The sequence below is a fragment of the Thunnus thynnus genome, chromosome 6, assembly GCF_963924715.1.
Source record: "Thunnus thynnus chromosome 6, fThuThy2.1, whole genome shotgun sequence".
NCBI classification, from domain to species: Eukaryota; Metazoa; Chordata; class Actinopteri; order Scombriformes; family Scombridae; genus Thunnus; species Thunnus thynnus.
The window spans coordinates 10184107-10206861 of NC_089522.1; the positions used below are offsets into that span (position 1 = coordinate 10184107).

The following is a 22755-nucleotide window of genomic DNA, read 5'->3' on the forward strand; positions in this document are numbered from 1 at the left end:
AGCGTCATTAAACCGAACACACACAAACGAAGCACAAACTGTCACTGAATACTCAAACTCCCAAAACGACTTTCGACACCGGGCGCCTCCCCTCTCTGCTCCTGTTCCTGCTCCTTCTCGCAGCAGCAGCAGGTTCTCGGCTTGCCCTGGAGGAGCAGTGGGATGCTGCTGTGCACACCCTTCTCATTTTGCTGTCTCTTCACATCAGCTCCAACCAAGAAGCCGATGAACATCTAAACCGTCTCCGGTGATGTGGCGTAGCGCCGGCTGACCGCGTCTTCTTCAGTTGCCTGGGAGTGTAGCCGCCGTTAGCCGCAACCGAGCTACCGTTAGTAATGAAAAAACTGCGTGGACGTTTTTATCCTTGATGAATAGCGGTAACGCCACACCCCAGTGACATGTCAGCATGATTACGATGTTATAATATAATTTGCTGTATTAATAAGATCAGCATTTTCAACCATATTTAGCTGCCCGCTTGTCTTAATAATGTTGCATCATTAGCGTTACAAGGCTAACGTCACAATGGTGGACAGGCTGTGTTTTGATTCCAGGTCTAAACATCCTCAGATTAAATCCACTTTAGTTTGGTGGTCATAGTCCTCCTGATGTCTTAAAGGTAGCGATGATGGCGGGGTCAAAGATGTCTCTGCCGCTGGCTGTGGTGGTGGTCCTCTCAGTGCTGCTGACAGGAGCAGCCCATGCTGGGCCTGAGTTGGACCCATACAAAATCTTAGGAGTAACCAGGAGTGCAAGCCAGGCCGAGATCAAGAAAGTCTACAAGCGTCTGGCAAAAGAATGGTAAATATTTTCACCACACTGACTTGTTATCAAGTACTGTCGTGACAAATGATTGCCAGAGGGCACTTCAGTGAAGATAATTACAGCAGCTGAATTAATGAACATCTTCTTCTCAAGGCATCCTGACAAAAACAAAAATCCAGGTGCTGAGGACATGTTTATCAAGATCACCAAATCCTATGAGGTTAGTCATTTATTAATTCATCAACATATTGTGCAACTGATGTGCAACCTTTCGTATCATGTGGGATGTTAGCTGTGTAACAGCCAGTAACAAGTATGAGAGGAAGATGTCGGCTCATATTGATACTTGTTTTACTCACCATCTAGATCTTATCCAACGAAGACAAGCGTGCCAATTACGACCATTATGGGCAGACTGATGACACCCAGCCATACAGCAGTGGTCGCTACGGTCACCGCCATGACAGTTTTTACTTTGATGAGTCCTTCTTCAACTTTCCTTTCAACAGCAAGAACCACAGGGACTTTGCTGACAGCAAGTACACATTGCACTTTAACCAGTATGTCAACGACGTGGTGCCTGACAGCTACAAGAGACCGTACCTGATAAAGATCACCTCTGACTGGTGCTTCAGCTGCATCCACATCGAGCCTGTGTGGAAAGAGGTGGTGCAGGAGATGGAGAATCTAGGTGTGGAACGAATCTAGCAAGCATTCAGAATTATTTAGTAGCCCAGGCCTCTACAGTATGAAATTGGGTGATTTGAAGAGGTTGACGTGTATGTGGATATCATGTCTTTGCAGGTGTCGGAATAGGTGTAGTGGATGTTGGCTATGAGAGACGGTTAGCCAATCACCTAGGTGCTCATCGCACCCCATCAATACTTGGAGTCATCAATGGCAAAGTGACGTTTTTCCATTATGCTGTAGCGAAGGAGCACCTGAGGCAGTTTGTAGAAGACCTACTTCCTCAGAGACTTGTGGAGCGGGTAAATATCTGTCTGTTTCATGATAAAGGAAAGCTAAAACATAGCTTTACATGTAAAATGTAACAGATAAACTGATTAATATTGCATACACGGATGGATTGGAAGCATACATTCAAAATCGATGAAACAGTTTGTCTTTTTTATATTTCAGGTCACTGACAAGAATGACCTGCAGTTCTTGAACAGCTGGCATGAGCTCAACAAGCCACATGTGCTTCTGTTTGACCAAGTGCCTGTAGTTCCTCTACTATACAAAGTGAGCACTTGTCTTGCCATTTTTTATGTGAAATGTATCTTTGGTGCCGCTGACATAGGAACTGCATTACTAACACAAACATGTTAATAATTTATCTCTCCGTTTCTATAGCTAACAGCTTTTGCTTATAAGGACTACTTGCAGTTTGGCTATGTGGACCAGGGCCTCTCAGAAACGGCCAATCTGCAGAAACAGTTCAATATCAACACATACGCACCAACCATGTTGGTTTTCAAAGAGAACATAGACAAGCCAGCTGATATTATACAGGTAAATCACTGCAATAGGGAACTTGAGGAGAAAAAGTAGTTCTGCTTTATTTTCTACCGGTTAGATTTAATTATTCACTGTTACCTTTACAATGAACTTGTACTTTCTTTAATTGAAACAAATCTCACTCTTTTTTTTGTTCTCTGCAGGCTAAAGGAATGAAAAAGCAAATTATCGATGAGTTCATGTCAAACAACAAATTTCTCCTTGCGCCAAGGCTGGTCAACCAGAAGCTCTTTGATGAGCTCTGTCCTGTCAAACAGTTTCACAGACGCAGGAAGTAAGAGAACCTGGGCTTATTTGTTAAGTTGGATGAAACTGAAATATGAAACACATACAGAATAATTTTATTTAGTTGTAATTTTAAATCACATTACAGATCACATGTAGTTTGTATGTGCTAACTTACTGTATCATCTATCCTCCCCTCAGATACTGTGTCCTGCTGATCACAGGTGATGAAGAGACCTTTTCTTTTGGGAACCAGGCGTTTCTCTCATTTGCTTCTACCAACATGAAGGAAGTTGTGAGATTTGCTTATGTATACCAACGGCTACAGCAACCTCTATGTGACATCCTCATGCAGAACAAGGACAGTGCACAGTCACCACCACAGGTACACTAATACATGTCCAATACAAAGAAACAATATGTAACAAAATGTAACAAAAATAAACACAAATCTTAGGTTTCATCAAAAAACAAAAATAAAACAGGGCGCTCAAATGCTGTTTCCTCTGTTGAACTGTATAGTTTTAGTTGTCACTGCCTATCTGCACACAGTAAAGGGTCACTTTTAAAAAAAAAATCTCATGTTTCCATAAAAAAGTGAATTATTCAATATTCACATAAGATTGAGTGCCCCTTTGATATTTTTCCCTTGTTAGATATTATCTCTCACCATCGATCTTTCTGTTTGTATGTTTGGCTGTGTGTGCAGGTGGTGATTCTGGAGAGGCGTAATGCTGCGGGGAAAGCCATGTTCAAGCCAGTGACCGCCTGGAACGGCAGCGAGGAGGACAAGCAGTGTCTCCTGGAAGAGTTGGAGCGTCTTCAGAAGGACCCATCCATCCTCATCCACGACGCCATGCTGCCTGAGCTCAACAACGAGTTTGCCTCTGTATGTTTGACTGAAATAATGGCTTTGAACAATGCTTGGCTGTGCAACAAGCTGTGCAAATGGTGGCAAATTAATTTTATTCTTATAACTAAGTACCATTTGTTAAATATCAACCACCAGTTCTATTACTAAATGTAATACTCTCACTCTGTAGATGTTTGTAATCCGATGGATCTATGCATCTTACGATTACCTCTCTGAAGTCATTGACGATATTCTGCATAACAACTGGTACGTGAAAACTGATTGTATTATTTTTTTACTCTAACTGAAGTGAAATTTAAGAGTCAGTTAAGCAGTTCTTCATATATGTAAGATTAAAAATGCCCCATAACAGTATTTAATTTGCAAATAAGCTTCCTTCCACCTGTGACGGAAGGAGACACGTTTGAGATGAAATGAAACAGGTGTTAAGATATCTGTGACGACTTGCAGGCGTGAGATGATGCCTCTTCTGTCCCTCATCTTCTCTGCCTTGTTCATCTTGTTTGGAACTGTGGTCATCCAGGCCTTCAGGTGGGTTATTTACCATAAATGTGTTTCACATCTCTATTTTGACCACCGAAAACTGTAGCTATAGCAATGTCACCTTTTCCTGGGATTCATGTAAGACAAAATATAAAGAAAGCTAAAGATAAGAAAAGCCAAAGAAAGACTAAAGCTATTAATTTTACTCTTGTATATCTGTGCTCTGCCTTTTAGAAAAAACTTTTTTTGTGTGTGTTTTCAGTGACTCAAGTGAAGATAAACAGACAAAACCAAAGGCAAAGGATGGAACAAAAGCAGAAAATGGGTCACCAGGGACCGGAAGTACATCAAGGCAAGATTAAGATTTACATAATGTGCTTTATTGAGTGCAGGATTTAATGTTTGGTCTGCCCTAGCTTGACATCTTTGAGGCGTGTTTTTAGCTCTTTCCTTTTTGCTATTTATTGTAGTCGGCCTCCCAAGAAGAGTTTTGTTGAGGTGACGGAGCTGACAGATATCACTTACATGAGCAATCTGGTGAAGCTGAGGCCAGGACACATGAACATAGTGCTGGTGCTCACTGACGCTTCCAAGAACATCCTCCTCAGCAAGTTTGCCAAAGAGGTCTACTCTTTCACAGGGTAAACTAAACATTACCTTTCCCTGGTGTGGAACAAGTAAAGTCTATTATATGAGTGTTTTAAAAATATTTTCACATTCAATCCTTCCACATTTTCCTAGGAGCCTGACACTGCATTTCTCCTTCCTGAATATCGACAAGCACGGCGAGTGGATGAACACACTGCTGGAATACGCCCAGGACTCCATGCAGATTGATGCGGACGAGGATGACGGGGGCAACCACAAGATAGACTACACCGGCTATGTGCTGGCACTTAATGGCCACAAAAAATACCTCTGTCTGTTTAAGCCTGTCTACACTGGTGAAGACTTTGACAGCAAATCATCTGAGGACGAAGGAGGCACTTCAGGCGGAAGGTCGAGGTCCAGTTCCCGTGACGAACACCCACCGCGGAAATCCACCCGATCCCGCAGCATGTCCACCCTGCAGATCCACCACAAACTGGACCGCCTGGGGTTGTGGATGGAAAGGCTCATGGAAGGCACCTTGCCTCGTTACTACATCCCGTCATGGCCAGGACTAGACAAGATCACCGCCAGTAAATAGAACGGGGCAGGTTAGGAAGGACGTAGTATTTATAAACTTGTCATACTGAAATGGCTCCCCTCGTGTCCTGCTGGAGTAAGGCTAGAGCTGCCTTTTTTGCACTTGAGATATTTAATAGTTACAGATAAAAGTTGGATCAATATTACAAATATGGCTTTAGTGAAACTACTGTGGGACAGGTCCTTTAGCGTACTCTTACATTCATCGCATGCTGTTCTAAACTGTTGTTAGTTTTATTTTCTTTAGGCAAACGCTGCTGCTACAGCCTTGAGAACAGAAAACAGAATCACTGTGGCCACCTTTTCTCCTGCCTTCATTGTCCATCCAGGATATTCACACACACATACACATTAAAGGAGACAGGACAACTACCTAAGTCTTTATTGATGAATACTGTGAATAGAGATGCATGTCTCTAACATTAAATGTCTCTGCCTTTTTATGCATCTCAGTCTAATTTTTCTTCAGTAATAGATCAACTCCTGAATGCTGACTGGCTTGTGCAGTATGGCGTACTGCTGTAATGACAATGCCTTTTATCCTGGACTTCATGGGTTACTCCATGTTCTTCCTTGATCATGTGATTGCGTAAAAAGAAAATACTTGTTTTGTTCCATGGGAACTGTTGGGGTTGTGATTTAAAATATATTCACTACAAACAAGAGTTATTTAGCAGCTTTGGTCTATGTAACAACTTCCGTTAGCCAGTAGCTTTATGTAGCAAACATAACGAACAGGCTGTCCGTTTTATTTTCTGAATGTTTTCCAAATGGCTACGATTGAGAAATTATCATGATATCATCTTGAATTATGTAGACAAACACATGAACGTCAAGTTAAACTTAGTGTGTGCTTGCTTCGTTTCTTCATTTGTGTTGTCAACATGAAGTGTAAAAATGTCATTAATATAAGTTTGTTGGTACTATGTGATGTAAATATTGTAAATAATCATGGTATCTATGGGACCTGTATTTTAAAAAGTATGTAACTTGAAAGATAAGGTGAATGTTTTACATGGGTTTATCAAAATGCTGTAGTTCTGGTTTTTAGTTTTCATTAAGATTTTCTTTTACAACTTAGTGTAAATGAGTGTCTGCCTCTGTCAGATGTTTCAGTTGGTCTTCAATATTGCATTTATCCTCTTGTTGGTTGTAATAAAATGCTTTATGTTTATTAATTAAAACATGAAATTAATAACTTGCAGAAATTGCCTTCCTTACCAGCTTATTCAGCAGGACAGCAGGTCAGTTGGCATTCGCCATTTAATGAGAAATAAAATGTGTCATACATCTGTGGTGCCATAGGCTGGAGACACAACATTATATGCAGCAAAGTTTAGCCCATGATGGTGGAACTGGTGGAGTATTTTCCTTACGCAACTTTTGATGACAAAATTGTGTCATTATATCACTATAAAATCTTAAAGGATAGTTTAGAAGGATAAATTATGGACATGTTTGTGTCAGTAACACAGTTGCTATGTCAGTGGGACCTCAGTTTAAAAGGATGAAATTTGTAGCTAAATAGGCGTTAATCATGTTTGTGGTCTTGCCGTTAGCTATTATGCAGTTGATTGCTGATACTTGCTGCTAAGTTGTTTCTTTCCTTTAATTTCATCATCTCAATTTTTTTTCAGTTCTAAACCGTCAGTATTTCGTTACATGAAAAAAAAAAGGTCCAAATATGTAACACTACTGTCACCTGGGCATCGCCTTCGATGTGTGATGGACTCATAGACTTTTTCACTGCAGATATTTTGACAAGTACTAGTAGTAAAAACACAGGTGTTATAAATAATATTAACGAGGGCTCTGTTCCATTCTAGTAACTCAGCGAGCCAACATGCACAATAGGCCTTTTTCACAGAAGACATTTTGACACGCACAGGTGTAAGTAATGAAATTAGCAATAGCTGAATTCCACTGTCACACTGTCATGGCTTAAGAGGTTAAAGGGACCCGTGAACAGAACCAACTTAAATGTTATTAGTTGACTCCGGACAAAATGTACCAGGACATTAAAGCAGCTAAGTGGAATTCAGCCATAACTGTGACATGTACAAATGTCTTCTGCAAAGGCCACTTAGATTAATTACAGTTGAAGGCAACTTCCAAAATGTTGAACGGTACATTCAGACTATTACAGATGAAAGTACATTTGGCTATAGACTATTTGTCTTAAGCACAAATAGTAGGGGTATTTAGTTGGTTGCAATCTGAAACCTCACCACTAGATGCCACTAATTATACAACACGTAGTTCCGACCAAGCAATCTGATTGGTCAACTAGACATTTAGACCGCGCTCAAATCAGCATGACAGCACACCTAGCCGTGCTCAAATGAGAAAAGCCTCATCACTAAAAATACCACTCCGCCATTCATTAGAATACCGTGACGTCGCGCTAATAACAACAGTCATTTCTGGGTAGACGACTGGTGGTTCATTTGAATTGCGGAGATATATGAACCTGGCAAACTTGTTTTTTTTCTGTTGTCATTTTCAGTGGTAACTGTAACATTTGAGTTTTGAGTTGTCTTTCTTTAATGTTTGTGAAACTGGATTGAACTGAACTGATTAGGGGTTGTGGGGAAAACAAAACGGCCCCTTTACCGAGTGGATTGAACTCTGAGACTGTGGGACGAGTTATACATGCACACAGTCACACACACACAAAACCCGGACCCTTCTTCAATCTTCATCGTTACCTGGCACCCCCATACACAGCAAAACTTAGCCATTCCCTTATAGTATAGTATATCTCAGCTTCCACTCCGGCATCCTCAATCAGCTGTGCTGGTGCTACGGCGCTACTAGCTTAAAAATGTCTGTGAATTCGTGGACAAAGTAGCTAAATCTGTCCATGGAAAAAAAAAAATTTCAGGGGATATCTTAGTTACAACGTGACTGAGCTAGTAAAGCAGTTTTGTGTTTCTATGTGTGGTATTTATTCAGTTTGGGAAATGCCGCGTTCTCCAGAGAGCATTAGCTGAAGTTGGCTGGCTGAGTCAGCAGGGACTACAAATCATCTCTGTTGCTAGGTCGTTACTAAGGGTCGGTCTACTTGCTGGAGTAGTTAACTAGGTTTTATTACATTGGATTCTACTGACGTCAGTGATTGTTTTCAAGGTATTAGTCATACCCCTTGTATTTCCATGGAAACGGAGATAACAAGCAAAACGGGTTTTTTTATTTTTAGAGCGAACTGCCTCACAATATGAATAACTTTTGTTTATATCTTTTATTCTGTTGGTAAATGTTGTATAATCGCTCACAATTCTTACGGAACGAGGCGCTTGACCGCATCACTGTCGTGCCAACAATGACGGTAAAGCACACCCTCGAGTGTAATATTGCTTAAATATCTCCCGAACATCTGTTGTCAAAATACAACACTACACAAATGCCAAAGAGTGAACCCCTACTGGATTTATTACTCTGGCCTCGACTACACCAAACCCCTGCAAAACCTGAACCATCTGAGTTTCTGATGTTAAGTTGAAGTGGAAGTAGTTTTTGATGCCTGTAACTTCTTAATATCAACTGAGTCTGTAAATATTGTATACCAACACAGTCAAAGTCATCTTTATAGACAGACCAACAGACAAAAAGCTGGAGAGCAGCAATCTTTGAATAAAGTCATATTTGAAAACGTGTTATTAACAGTTACTGACTGCTGTCACAAAGTGTCAGCTAATGTGTGTTGATCAGTTAACTCAACTATTCTAGGAAGTACCAACCTGAGTCCATATCTTCAGCCTATGAACATAAAGAAAACATGAGATATTGGTGGATGTGATGGAGACAAAACATTACACTGGTATTACGCTGCCATATGTTTGGCAATGAAGAATTATAATTTCAATTCTATTAATTATGTGATGTTTAACACATGATGTTGGCTGGCAAAGCTATTATGGGACTAAGGGTTAAAGTTAAAAAAAAAAATTAAGACCAAGAGCTTATTAAACATGATATACATGATAACATATGATACTATATGTATTACTTACATTCGCTAACGACCTGATGCCATGTGTGTGAAGATATGTCAGAGGAGTAAATGCATCATGAGGAAGCATTTATATTGGTTATATCATAGGATAAAGTTTGTGAGTTTTATAAATATGGCATTATAAGGATGAAAGTTGAGAATTAAAACCTTACCTCGTTGTGATGATAAGATGAGGCTGCACTTGTAGTAGTGGCAGCAGGTACATTAGCAGGATGTCTCAGAAAGGGAAACACAGTCTTTAAATACTTTCTCTGGGTGCTTTGACTCGCAAAAAACACAGACGACCTCTTAAGGTATCAGCTACAGCACATGCTTCAGAAATTCCAAGAGTGCTACAAAAATGTCCCCTGCTATTTTGTAGCATTCAATCATTAATGAGCTTCGCTTTATGGGCATTGAGGTTGCTCATATTCCCTACTGGGAAAGCAATCGAGAAAAGAAGTTACTACAAAGAGAGTGTTTTTGATACATTGTCTGAGCACTTTAACGCTGTCTGGCTTGAATGAAGATTTCTCACTGTCTTGCTTTTGGTAATATGATTTATGTTTAGTGAGGTTGGTTTTGTTGTTGCAAGCTGTTTCTTGGAATAAGTGCTGTTTGGCCAAAAAATATAGACAACACTGTCCACATAGTTTTTTATACTTTTGGTCTTGGGCAGCTTTTCTCAGCAACTCCATATTAATGACCATATTAATCCCATTTGCGTGTCATCTTCAGGTGTCTGAATACTTTTGGCCATGTAGTATACTGTATGTGCTGTTGCTGATACGTTTTTATTAATGATATTTAAGGATGATTAATCTTGACTCAAGTCTGACTGAAAAAGTAAGGTGCTTATTATGAGTTGTTACTGGTAACTGTTGTCTGAACTGATAAGTTGCCTGTTTGACCAGTGCTCTGTTGAAAACTGCAGAGGGTACATTATACTAAAACATCCATGCTGCACAGGTGGACAGTTTACACCACAGTCCTATTTTTCAGTAATGATTCCCCAGAAAAGCAGCATGTTTGTGACTTACATCTTCATTTGGCAGTTCCTGAACATCCTCTCTCACCAGGTAAAATCTTTTATTCTTGTTGCTGTCACAGTGGATGAGGAGAGACTCATTACTGAGGTCGGAAAATGTACATAACCCATCATTCTGGCATTATAAGAATAACATTTTGGAGTGAAAACAGGGCATTCTGCACACTTGTGATAATATGTTTGTATACACGCCTAAGAGGCCAGGATTAGATAAATATATTTCTTTGCTTAGAAAAGATGCTTACATGGTGCAAAAAGGTGACAAATATCTCAAACATGATGCAACAGAGTTTAATAAGACTGGATTCTAAATAAAATAAACATTGCCTGGCAAGTCATAGTGGGGTAAATTAAATCTTCAGGTGACGAATAATGTGAAATAACACAGTAAAGGCTCCAAATTAATTTCATGTTACATTCTATTCAGTCAATCTGCTGTGCAGTCCTCTTAATGTACCTCGCTAACAATGTGTCTCTTTTGTGCTGCATGCATCCTATTAAGCGGTGTTGCACTGGGATTAACTTTTGAGTTTTACAAGGAGTTCTGTGTGTATGTGTGTGTTGCTATCGCTGCAGCAAAAAGCCTGAAAAATGATGTGTTTGTAGCAGAAAAAAAGCATAAAAGTGACTTAAGGTAGATTTTTATTTTGTCACTACATAACTATTAGAACTGGGAGACAATTGATTTGAAAATCTTCTCTTGATTTTTTATGATTATATTGTTTATCTTGGAACACCCTGGTTGCACAATCAGTGTCACACTGATATAATGTATAAATATCAGCCTACTGTGGAATCCGAACTGCAGAGTAACATCACTTAATAGCACTGGTTAAATGCTCTGGTCTTGATGATTATGAGAGAATATTAAGTGTTGTGTCTCTTTCGTGCCTAACAGGGAAAATCTTCATATATTATCTTTTCAGGTCCAGAGTTTGGATCTTACACAAATGTTAATCTCACTCCACACCAATGAATCTCTGACCACATTACTTTTGTTCCATCATAAAACTGAACTTGACCCTTAAAAAGATAAAAGTACACTCACACTCACTGTAGTGAGCAGGTAAAACAAGCTCAGAGTAAACATGTTGAGCCAGCTGCTCCCTCATACAAAGAGCAGAAAGAAAAGTTACTGTACTGATATAACCTGGCCTACGGTACACAACTACAGTGCGTGCCGTGTTAGCAACCCAGTGATCAGTGTTCAATCAGCAAGGCCTTAATGCCAAACACAGCTGTTCCTGTTTCTCCACTTCTTGTGATGTTTATTCAGCACTGAAGCTGCTCTGTAGCAGATAAAGAATGAAACTGACACGAAACATATAAAAAGGAAATGGCTTCATTGAATCTATTGAATTACTCATTTCCTATCCTCTTGATCATTACATTAACTCTTTTTGGTATTAAATGTGATGTCAAAGTCAGCACCATACTGAGAGCAGATACTAAAAACCAGTCCAGCACTGCCTATTCTGTCAGTCAAGCTAAAAATATGAAAACATTGATATTCTTTGATCAAATGCCTCTGAGTGCTAAATTATCATGATACTGTTTAACTTGGAACACCCTGCTCATTATGCCAGTAAATCCTTAAAATCTTGTGTAGATCTTGCAACAACAACAACAAAAATAGGGCATCTGTTCACTCTTCATGATAGTAAATCAATAATGTCCTTTGATCAGAGGGTTTTACATCACGCATCTGATTACAAAATGAGATTTTAAACTTTATTCTTCTTCATTTATGATAGCATAATAACTGTTCTTACTAATATCTACAGAACTTCTCAGTCTGCTCTTGATTATGAGAGCATATTCAGTGTTCACTTGAAGGGTGTTGCAAATGCCCAAAAAGTTGATGCCGCTGCTCCACTTCCAGCCCTCAAAATGAGAACAAACAGGAGGAAAAGTCCCAGTCCTTTGGCCAAAGATAAGCTGAGGGTGGCAGCTTATCGAAAGAAGAGTTACAACACAAAGAGTTTTCTCAGGTTTACAAGCCGGCAACTAGTGAAAGAATCACAGTGTGCCTTGAAATATTTTGGTTATGGAGTAAGATTTCTAAACCAAGGTCAATATTGTTCAAATGAAAACTCTTGTTTTAAGTTGGTGAGTTATAGATATCAGTGATGGCAGAGTAACACTTTGAGGGTGAATGTGCAGCTATAATCAGGTCGCACATTTAAAAGGAGTCAGTGAAGATCGCAGGTGACCGGATGAGTTAAGGGTTTTTTTGAGCTATATTTTTTGGGCATTTTTTTGCCTTTAATGAACACCTGATGGTAGATAAACAGACAGGAAACAAGGGAAGAGAGACGGGTATGACATACAACAAAGGTCCTTAGCTGGAGTTGAATCAGTTGGAGTTATGCAACATGTGCTGTAACCACTCAGTTACCAGGGCAATCACAGTTTGTATGTATCTTGTATAGAATTATTGGTTATTGGTTGTTGTTTTTTTTTATTTAATTATGTCAGTTTTCTTCTGTATGTTGTAGTAATGTATTTTTTCCCCTTTTCCTCCTTTGCCTTTACTGCTGTCTCATTCCTCTCAGTCACTTATGTAGAGAAATCCAAAAGAACCAGACTCTGCACCTCTACCCTTTTAAACCTATAAAGCACTCTCATCATTTCTCCCATTACATTATGTCTGACCCTGCTACCCCTCAGCCCGAGCCAGCAGAGAAGCTGCTCAACTGGAGCATTTAATTATATCATTAAGAACCATTTTATCTTCCCAAACACAATGTCAACAGTAAAGCTGCGTAATGTGCAGTCATCTCCTATGTATGTTCATTACAGATATGCAACAGTGCCTCCCAGAGGTGTCAGGCAGTTCATGCACTTTAAACAAAGTGTATAAATGAGTCAGATTGATCAAGGCCAGGTTTGTATAGGAAAGGTTATAGACTTGTTGTTTTAAAATAATCGTGTCAGCTATAACCTCCTTTTGATTCACACAGTTTAACACATTTACACCAGACCTACCTTGTTGTCATTACTGTAGTGATCAGAATTCAGCCAAAGTTATTGTCACTACATATTCTTTTTCATCTTCATCTTTTGTGTGTTTTAAAGTTTTGTATTCTAGTTTTGATGTTGATGTATAATATTTTCATATCATCTATAATATCAAACACTGTTGTAGTTCCTTTCCATTTGTGTCTTCATTTGTAGATTTTGTTCCTGTTAATGTTGGAAGCATTAGTAGTTTAAGTAAGTTTACTGTTTCAAGATCAGCTGATGTATACAATGTGTGCATGTGTGCAATAGTGTTTTTATTGCACTGTACTGATCACATGCAGTGTTACTTACACTCTATTCGTGTTTCTGTATCATATATATCAAACACATAGAGTCCAAGTTACTGAACTACTAAGATATAACTATAGGTCCATCATCAGTAAAGATACTGAAGAATATGTCTGACTCCCATATCCTGAACGACATCCCACAAGGAGTCACAAAGTGCTTTCCCAACCAGCTGCCCAAGGTTAACATTTGACAGTGTGTGTGTGTGTGTGTGTGTGTGTACCTCTCTGTATATTTGTATATCTATGTGTGACAGAGAAAGACAGATTTATGTTTAAGCTTTGTTTTTTTATTCAGCAAATCTCATTGAGATCAAGATCTCTTTTGCAAGAGAGACCTGAGAACAGGTTAAATACACACAGGATCACAATCACAAAACAATAACCATACACACTCACAGACACACAACTTAAAACAATCACAAACATTATGAAGAATATCAACTATAAAACTTTAAAGTCCCTCACAGGAACAGGTGTCTCTAACTTCAAGCTGTGTTGCAATAGTACCTGAAACCAGTCTTCCCCAGTTCAGAGTTTGTATGAGAAACTTTCAAAGCCAACCTGCTGTGTGATCTGGTGTCATGGTTATTAGCTCTAAGCTCAACAAAGGATGTTAAATAGATAGCAGATGAAATTCATAAATCAAGACACAGACATGCGGGTGCCTTCTAGATGTCAAAGATGACCATCCGGCCTTTTCATATAACAGTGATAGTGAGTTTTTAAGTGAGATGTTCAACATGAGTTTTGTAGGACAATCTGCTGTCTAACAAAAGTCCAAAGTATTGTGCTGTACTGTCTTAATTAGTTCTCCATTTAGAGCATGGATAGGTGTGGGAACATCAATGGTTTGTGCTCTTGTGAAATGCACACATTTAATCTGTTTTGAGTTTAGGACAAATTTTAAATCACACAGAGAGGTCTGGAGGTCATCAAAAGCAAACTGGAGAAGGCCTGGTCTGCAGTAGGGCTGATGGCATACAAAAAGGTATCTTACATATAAAAATGTACATTACAGTGTTGTTGGAAAATAAATGTTATTTATATAGAGAGTAAATAGCAGTGGGCCTAATATTGATCCTTGAGGGACACCTTTATGAATAGTTTGGGGGCTTGATTTGAAACCATCATCAACAGCAGTTTGAACTCTACCAGAGCAATATGATTTGAAGCAGCTATAAGCCGAAGCATCAAAACCCACAGAAAGCAGCTTATTAAACAAAATGTTGTGATCAACACTATCAAAAGCTTGGATAGATCTACAAAGAATGTAGTGTCGCTTTTTACAAAGTGATTCAGTAATTTCATCCATAACAGCAGTTGCAGCAGTTACTGTATTATGACCAGGTTTAAAGCCTGACTGCTGTGGCTGAAGGATATTATTGTTCTCCAGGAAATCATGTTGTTATGAGTTGACCAGTGATTCTACAAGTTTGGACAGGACAGTTTGGATATAGGCAAGCTGTTTGGGTCAAAAGTGTCATCATTACTGCATTATGATTGTAAGTTAGCACTTGGCTCAATATTGTGTCTATACAAAATGTGTGCACAGTCATTATTGCATTAGTTAATGTAAAGGATAAATGCATTATGAGTATATTGCTTAAAGTATTTGTGTCAGTGAACAAGCAACACCTCAACAGTCACAATCACCTCAGAGTCTTAATCCATTTGGCGAGGTGAGAACAAGCCCTATTAATAATAATATGGATACTGTCTTCAGAAAAAATGACCAAAGTATGATTCAAGTGTGGAACTTTGGTCACATGATCACAGGAGATAATAATCTCAAACTGTGATTAGATCAGGACTGACATTCACAGACAGCTGATATTTGTTTCTGATGTTATCTAGTTTTGTATTTTGACTTTTGGGGTTGGGATTAAGGGAGTTACCACTGTAACCACTGTAAATATCCAACATGGGTGTGGAAGCAGGTTCTCACCTTGTGTGTTGAATGTACCCATCACCAGTCTGTCATTCTGGCATGTTCTTATTTTGCATATTCATATTTTGCTTTGTCCCATATCCACTATCAAGGAAAAAAAAAGACCTGGATGGAAAAGTAGAAACATGAATTTTCTTGTTAATAGACCACACAAATAAGAGACATTTGAAAAACAAACAAACAAACAAATAACATAATATAAAACATTAAATAGTCTAAAGAGGGTGAAATGTACTGTCTCTATTTTATCTGTCTTTCCCATTTCTGTTCAGATGGCACGCTTGCCATTGGTCACCAACATCTCTCACACTTTCACCCGTGAGCTCCTGTTCAAATCTATATGAATTGAAATTTGCAAATTTGGAAGAGTTGTAAAGGAGTGTCCTCCCTTTAACTGCAGACGGTACAAACACTCAAGCAACAGGATGAGCTCTTTCTTTGAGTTCACAAATTCCTACACAGTCCATTCACACATTATAAAAAACAGCATAAAGGCGGGTTACAGCTTTAAATCAATGACATGACTGTCTAGTACTGAGGCTGTTTTGCAGCAGAAAAGACAATGAAACTGCAACTATAGTAACAACAATTTAACTTGGCTTACAAATTCCCTTCAACATCCTTTGCTGTAAAAGTCAACCCACGGGCAGCATCACTCAATAGCAGCATCTGTCTAGTTAACAGATTTGTTTTTTTGTGTTTTGTTAGCATTGTTTAATGAAGGGTCTAACCTTTACTCAAGGCTGTGGCAATATGTAATTAAGAACTAACTGAAATAACTCAACTGAGCCATAACATCCACAAATGACACGCAACTTGTCTGAACCAAAGCAACTAGAGAAAGTATATAAAGACTGTTTCTCTTTCCAACAGCAGACAACCTGCTACCTGCTGCTGCAAGTGCAACCTCATCTAATCTTCGCAACAAGGTAAGAGGTTTCATTTATAACCTTCACAGCATCAGCTTTACAGAAGAAATTCTCAATCTGCTCTTGATTTTAATTTGTGTTTGACAGATTTATTTTTTCCACTACTAGGGAAACTCCCAAACCCGCAAAAGAAACAGATAAATAAAAACAGAGGAAAAGTAACGATCTCACATCTCTTATTTCATTTTATTATTTACGTCTTTCTTCCATCATTAATCTACATATGTGAACAGGATAAAATATAAATAATGTGACGATTTTATCTGAATGAAATAAAATAATTTTGATCTTCCTCACATACGTGTGTAAAACATGATCAAAAGTACGAGCAAAACTACTCATACAGTAGAAGTACAATTTACTCAAGTTACTTAAGTACATATAAAAAATAAACTTTACTTCTGATCTTTACACAGATGGCATCCAGTCTGTACTTCATTGTGCTCCTCTGTCTGACCAGTGGACTGTGGAGTGGAGCAAATGTAAGTAATATTTCTTATGGTATCATATTTTTTATTTTTAATATGTTTCTTTATTTCTTACAACCTCTAACTTTAACCTTTTTTACTGGGAGAGTTCTCCAAAACGATATGACGTATTTTAAAAAAACTCAATTTGCTACTCTTTGGGTGGATGTAGCACTTATTTATTTATATATTTAGCACATTTTTAAATGCTAGTGAAGCATAATGCCGAAGACCCACTAAACACGGTACAGAAAAACTTATTTGGGTAAAGTCATTATTATTAATTAATTTGATGCTCAACTATAAATAAAAAAACATGCTGTGAGTATCTAATACGGATTCTGTCTGTCAAAGCACAAAGGGGGAATTTTATACTAAAAACATTTTAACTTTGGAAGATACCGACTTGTTTTGTTGAAGTCAGACTGCTGAAGCCTCATTTTATCTTCAGCTGAACTTTAGAATGAATTATTGCATGAAACAAGGACTGGATTTCGTCCCCATCACTTACATTAAAATTGCTTTAAGAAGGAAAACCTATGCAGCCAGAACAAGTTACAGTGACAAATAATCCTTTCAATATGCATGTCAGTTCTTCCACGTTCAGTTCATTTCTAATAATGTGTAATTTATATTCACAGGCAAAATGTCCAGGAAGAGGTTGGTACTTCTTTCACTTTCTAATTGCAGCCAAAGTTAAGATTTGAAAGATGCCTGTTGGACAGCTTCTGGATCTCGGGGTGTCCATAAAGCAGACTTTACTGGGGGACAATATTTAAAGGCTTGTTTGCTTTGCTCTCAGTTAATTTTCACAAGCTGCAGGTACAGAGAACTACTTCCTCTGCAGTCAGTGGTGGAAAGTAACTAAGTACATTTACTCAAGTACTGTAATTAAGTACAGTTTTGAGGTGCTTGTACTTTACTTGAGTATTTCCATTTGATGCTACTTTATACTTCCACTCCACTACATTTCAGAGGGAAATGTTGTACTTTCTACTCAACTACATTTGACACAATGGATAATATAACAAGCTTTTAAAATACAATACATTGTTATGGATGAAACCAGTGGTTTACAACCTTTTTGACTTTTGAGTTGTTAACAGATCCACCAAATGGTGATTTTTCCCTTTAAACTTCTCACATGGTTTCATTTCAATAAATGTTCAAATGATCCAATATTTCACCAAAAATCAAAGATTAGAGAAAAAGTCCAAAAACTGAAAACTAATTTGTGCGTCAGAACTTCATTTTTTCTGAATACTTTTTCCACCATTGTCCTTAGTTTAAGACCCAACAGTTTGAACAAAAGAAAGGAGAGGACGAAGAGCTCTTCATGTTCATTGTGTGTAAACAAATGGATACTAGTAATTATGTATTTCTAATCTATGACTAATTAATATTTAGTTCATATTCAGTAATCTTCTAACATTATAATTGTGTTTTAGGGCCTTGTTGTGAGAAGTGCCCTGATGGTTGGACTCAGTATGACTCTCGTTGCTTCATCTTCCACTTCCAAGAGAAGGACTGGGCTGATGCTGAGGTACTTTATGAAATGACAATGATAATAGTCACACTGTATTTATGTATATATATTCTGTAAAAAAAGTTTTTCAAGAATTATTAGAAGCCTTGGTTTAAGTTGCTGACATGAATAATTCATATTGTCATTGCCTCTCACTTTGCATCCACTATTTAGGTCACTTGTGTTGACATCGGTGGGAATCTGGCTTCAATCCGAACAGCAGATGATTACTCGGCCCTCAGAAATATGGTTAATGGATCGACAGGCACAGATAAAGCAACTTGGATTGGAGGCTATGATGCAGTTAAGGTGAGTGCTTTACCAATAAATATGATCTACTGTATTTTCTCTAATAGTGGCTGGGGCCTTTATTTACCTCAACTGCAGAGGGTACCAGGCCTTTATTGGAAGCAAGCTTATATTAGAGAAAAATAAAAAGCCTTCATTTCCCGACTTTTATTATGAAACATTACACAAACATTTCAATATAACTTGTGTGAAGTATGACCGGTCGAGTACGGGAGGGGAAATATGGCCAGTGTCAGTTAAAAACTAAACAAATCTGAAGTAACGTTACGCTGGATATAAACATTAATAGCCAGTTAACAGCACAGTCAAATATTAAATATCTATCAGCTGTCTCTCTAGCTCCAAGCTAACTTTCTTCCTCCCACCTCCAGCTAGCCGTGCTCTCCTCTTGTCAGCTAACAGCAGCTCACGCTTCTGTTTTTTCCAGTATCTGATTCTTTTCGGGTCAGTATCAAAATGTCCTGCAGCTTTTGCTCCTTAATTTTCCTCCGCATATTGCAAAACTCTCTCTTTGAATTTCATGTCAAACTTCCGTCTGGTTGGTGCCATGTTCGCTCTCTACAATGTTGTGGCATTGGTGGTGTTAAGGAAAATTTAGTCACTGACACTTGCACAGGTCCTATATGGTACTTCAATTTTAGCTACTGCCATCTTGTGGCACTTGTACATTACTACAAACCACAGTCACATTATAACAGGCACCAAGAGGAGCGGGGCGGACATTTCTTTTCACTTACGTTTACGTTAAAAGTAAAGTTAGGCTTTGCTGTTGGTTTCCCAACTCATTTTACAAAAAGACGAGAGAAAAAGAGGGAGAAGGGGCTAGAGAGTGAATGAAGAGATGGAGCTGGTAAGAAAGCAGTGAATCAGATCAATAAAAAAAATATCTGATTGTTTCACAGGGGTTACTTTCTAGAGCACAAATAAACACACCCACACCCCCGCACACCACCGTACAACCCTGCAGCGGTGCGCAGCAACACCTGATATGGTCTGAATACGGCCTTAATCCATCCTTGTTTTTTCCCTCCCAGGCCTGTATTTGGGGCCGGCTTTTATTTGTTCATGTCAACCACACCCCCGGCCATTTTTAATTGGCTTTTAATTGAATACCGGCCACTATTAGAGAAAATACGGTATATATTTGATACATAATTTGGTAGTTGCATGAAAGAAAGATGGACCGCTAGACAGACATGGAGGTGAATGGAGCTCAAAGCTTTGAGAAATTACATTTGAAAAACTTAAAGGCAATATGCTGCAGTTCCACTAATCAATATTTTTTAAAATTAAAATTGGATTAAATGTGAGTAATATGAAAGGAGTCTCTTTTTTCATAGTGACAAAAAACACTGAGAATGTTCACACCTTTCTGCAGCTCCACACATCTTTTTAGATTCTTTAGCTAATTATTTAGGTTGTACACTCTGCAAATGTTGCTCTCGTCAGCCCCACCTCCAGCTGTTTTAAAAACTAAACTCAGATAAACCCTCTGTATGCCACCTGCCCAGCTCAAAACAGCAGGCAGACTGCAGTCAAAGAAAGAGGAATCTCACTAATGAGCTAGATATTTTTCTCAGGAGCTGGTGGAGACCAAATCAGAGCAGAGTGTTGAGTAAGAAACTGATTTTTTACCCAACTACTGTTAGGGATCCTCTGTTTGTTTGTGCTGGCCTCCCCTGGCTGTTTTTGAGACTGTTACTGACATGGTGGTGTCCAAATCGTACAGTATGTGTAGTGGAGTTCTTCTGCCACCAAGTGGCCAAAAATATATAGTCCCAGTCACTCAGGATAAACCTACAGACCTGCCTGTGAAGAAAAAAACTATAATGAAACTTAACTACTGAGTAACCTGGACATTGTCTGTGGAACAAGACATTGTTAAAATCATTATCTGTGCATCGCATACAGTATGCTGCACCACAAAACAATGGCATCCAAATAATGGCTTGATAGTATTTCAGGTAGAATGTTTAATTGCTACCACAAAGGAAATTCAATTCATCTCCAAACTGAGCACATCAAAGTCTGTTTATAGCTGCCCGCTCTGCTTTAGGCTGGCAGTCCAAGGCTATGAGTAGAGCTGCCTTATGGGTAATGTAGGCTCCAGGCTTTGACAAGGAAGAATTGACAAAAAAAAGACAATATCTCTGTTCTGCTCTATCCATTTTGATACTTTCATGAGTCAAAGAATGTTACAGAAGTGCAACGCTAAATTGTCACTGCTTTTTCTTCAGGAGGGTGTGTGGAAGTGGAGTGATGGCAAAAAGTTTGACTTTAATGGCTGGCACAAAGGGGAGCCAAACAACAATGGAGGGGCAGAAAACTGTATGGAGATTAACTATAAAGGTAAAAATCCCTTATCTGTTGTCCTCTTAATGGAATCTGTTCATAATATTCAAGATGGAAAAACCATCCCTTTGAATTTGCAACTAGCAACATAATGTAACCTTACATTTTTATTTGCATTGCAATTATTAAAATAATTATTGTTATTTATTGATTACATAAAGTGGAGAAAGTCAAGAATGTCAAACAGGACTGTAGCTTCTGAAGACTTTGTGTGATGTTTCTGTTCATTTTGAATCTCTGCCTACAGAACAAGACTTTGTCAACGACGCAAAGTGTGATGAGAAGAGATCTTTCATTTGTGCCAAAGACACATCATCTTAGCCATGATGATGTCAAATCTTCGGGGATTGTCACTTCGGTCACTCTGTTGGGATGTCAGGCCTCGATGACATCAGTACTTGAAAACCAATAAAAGTCCTAATTCACTTTATTTATCAATAAATAGATGTATCTTGCTCAGCAATAAAATAAAATATACAATCATACTGCACCTAACCACAATGCTTCTTCTTTATTTCAATGTTGCACATGGATCATCAACTGTGGTACAAAACACACATCACTTTATATTTACATTCATAATTCTATGAACATAATATTAATAAATATCTAATTATGTTAGTGTTACTAACGTTGTCATGGTAATTGTAGTTTTCACTGAACTTCCTTATTGATAATTTGATCTGCAACCTACCATAAATTTGCCTTAAGTTAACTGGCCCACCTGCCTGCGTAGAGGCCTCTTGAATCGGGTTGTGGTTTGCCAAGTTGCCAGGTTGCCAGTTTGCGGTGACAGACAGATTGAAATCATATGTAGTGTGTGGAATGTGTTTCATAGACGATCTGGCAACTTGGGTAATGCCAGACAAGCATACAAAACTTATGGATCCATGTATGATGATTATTCATAATAAAGTTTGAGGGCTGGAAGATGGCCTGGTGCGCATATAACGCACTCAGTTAGAAAATGAGTCATCTCAAACAACAACTTATCAAGGAGAGATTGTTTCCGCAAATTTATGACATACTCTTGGTTGAAAATCTGCCGTTGTTCCTGTAAATTGCATATTTTCTGTACTAGAATGAAAATCTTGACAGGCATAGCTACTAGCACCAGTAACGCTCTCCTCTTGCACTCACTGACCTCCCTGTATTGAACCTACGCTATCAATACTGCTTTTAATGGCTCACATGTGTAGTTTCTTATCTGATAGTGATAATCTGGGAGAAAAAAAGGAGACATGCAGTAGCAGGAGGAAAGGTCAGACAGGAGTCTTTTGCTTACTGCTGTAGCAATAGTTGACATTGGATGTGTTTTGCTTTACTGCTGCATATCCATGGTAACTTGATCTATCTTTGTTACAAGACTAGATGTTTGTGTTTTTATTTGAGTTAATAGTGACCTGTCACGGTAAAGTGAGTGTTTTGGGAGAGGAAAGTAACTCCCTTCCTTTTGGTCTAGACTTCTTTGGAAACATTTGACTTTGTGTGTGTGTGTGTGTGTGTGTGTGGTTGAGCAGTTGACATTTTGGATCTCATTTGAAGACTGTTTCTAAGAGCATGCCGTCTTGTTGCTGTGCCCATAATCAGCATCACAACAAATATAATCTGCCCTTCATTTGTCAAAGATGAGGAAAGTTTGGTGAGGCAAAAGAAATGCATTTATGCTGGTAATGCTAAATGTGATTTTACCACACTGCAGGTCTGACAAAGAGTGCTCACATGTTACAAGGTGAGTTCTAAAAGCTTTGGTCCACTACTATTTTCATGCAGACTTACTTGCTGGGACATAGGTGTAGTTGGTCCGCAGGTA

The 22755-nt window shown here is 38.5% G+C and overlaps 2 protein-coding genes across 4 annotated transcripts; both read left to right on the forward strand.

The window, feature by feature from the left end:
• The first annotated feature begins 8 nt into the window (after positions 1-8).
• On the forward strand, positions 9-5499 carry dnajc16 (DnaJ (Hsp40) homolog, subfamily C, member 16). Of its 3 annotated transcripts, none has more exons than XM_067591628.1 (15): positions 9-400; positions 620-801; positions 919-985; positions 1132-1456; positions 1570-1754; positions 1906-2010; positions 2122-2280; positions 2430-2560; positions 2713-2896; positions 3221-3400; positions 3555-3631; positions 3836-3916; positions 4131-4220; positions 4339-4509; positions 4610-5499. In XM_067591628.1, exons 2-15 carry the CDS (start codon positions 626-628, stop codon positions 5055-5057), a joined length of 2379 nt encoding a protein of 792 aa, XP_067447729.1. In that variant the 5' UTR covers positions 9-400; positions 620-625; the 3' UTR covers positions 5058-5499. The 3 variants fall into 3 exon arrangements, with proteins under 3 accessions (XP_067447729.1, XP_067447728.1, XP_067447731.1); XM_067591627.1 differs by having other exon boundaries at positions 9-377; XM_067591630.1 differs by having other exon boundaries at positions 9-328.
• Positions 5500-15912: 10413 nt separating this feature from the next.
• On the forward strand, positions 15913-21437 carry LOC137185326 (galactose-specific lectin nattectin-like). Its single transcript, XM_067593664.1, has 7 exons — positions 15913-16289; positions 16706-16771; positions 17398-17416; positions 18205-18299; positions 18456-18590; positions 20828-20939; positions 21190-21437. The coding sequence occupies exons 2-7, from the start codon at positions 16706-16708 to the stop codon at positions 21261-21263; spliced, it is 501 nt and encodes a 166-aa protein (XP_067449765.1). The 5' UTR covers positions 15913-16289; the 3' UTR covers positions 21264-21437.
• The last annotated feature ends 1318 nt before the right edge of the window (positions 21438-22755 follow it).

Bases quoted from the DNA above. Each gene is read 5' to 3' on its own strand.
- dnajc16 (XM_067591628.1), top strand. From the start codon at position 626: ATGATGGCGGGGTCAAAGATGTCTCTGCCGCTGGCTGTGGTGGTGGTC. The intron at 802-918 runs GTAAATATTTTC...CTTCTTCTCAAG, and splicing joins AAGCGTCTGGCAAAAGAATG to GCATCCTGACAAAAACAAAA. The intron at 2,281-2,429 runs GTAAATCACTGC...TGTTCTCTGCAG, and splicing joins AGCCAGCTGATATTATACAG to GCTAAAGGAATGAAAAAGCA.
- LOC137185326 (XM_067593664.1), top strand. From the start codon at position 16,706: ATGGCATCCAGTCTGTACTTCATTGTGCTCCTCTGTCTGACCAGTGGA. The intron at 18,300-18,455 runs GTACTTTATGAA...TCCACTATTTAG, and splicing joins AGGACTGGGCTGATGCTGAG to GTCACTTGTGTTGACATCGG. The intron at 20,940-21,189 runs GTAAAAATCCCT...CTCTGCCTACAG, and splicing joins TATGGAGATTAACTATAAAG to AACAAGACTTTGTCAACGAC.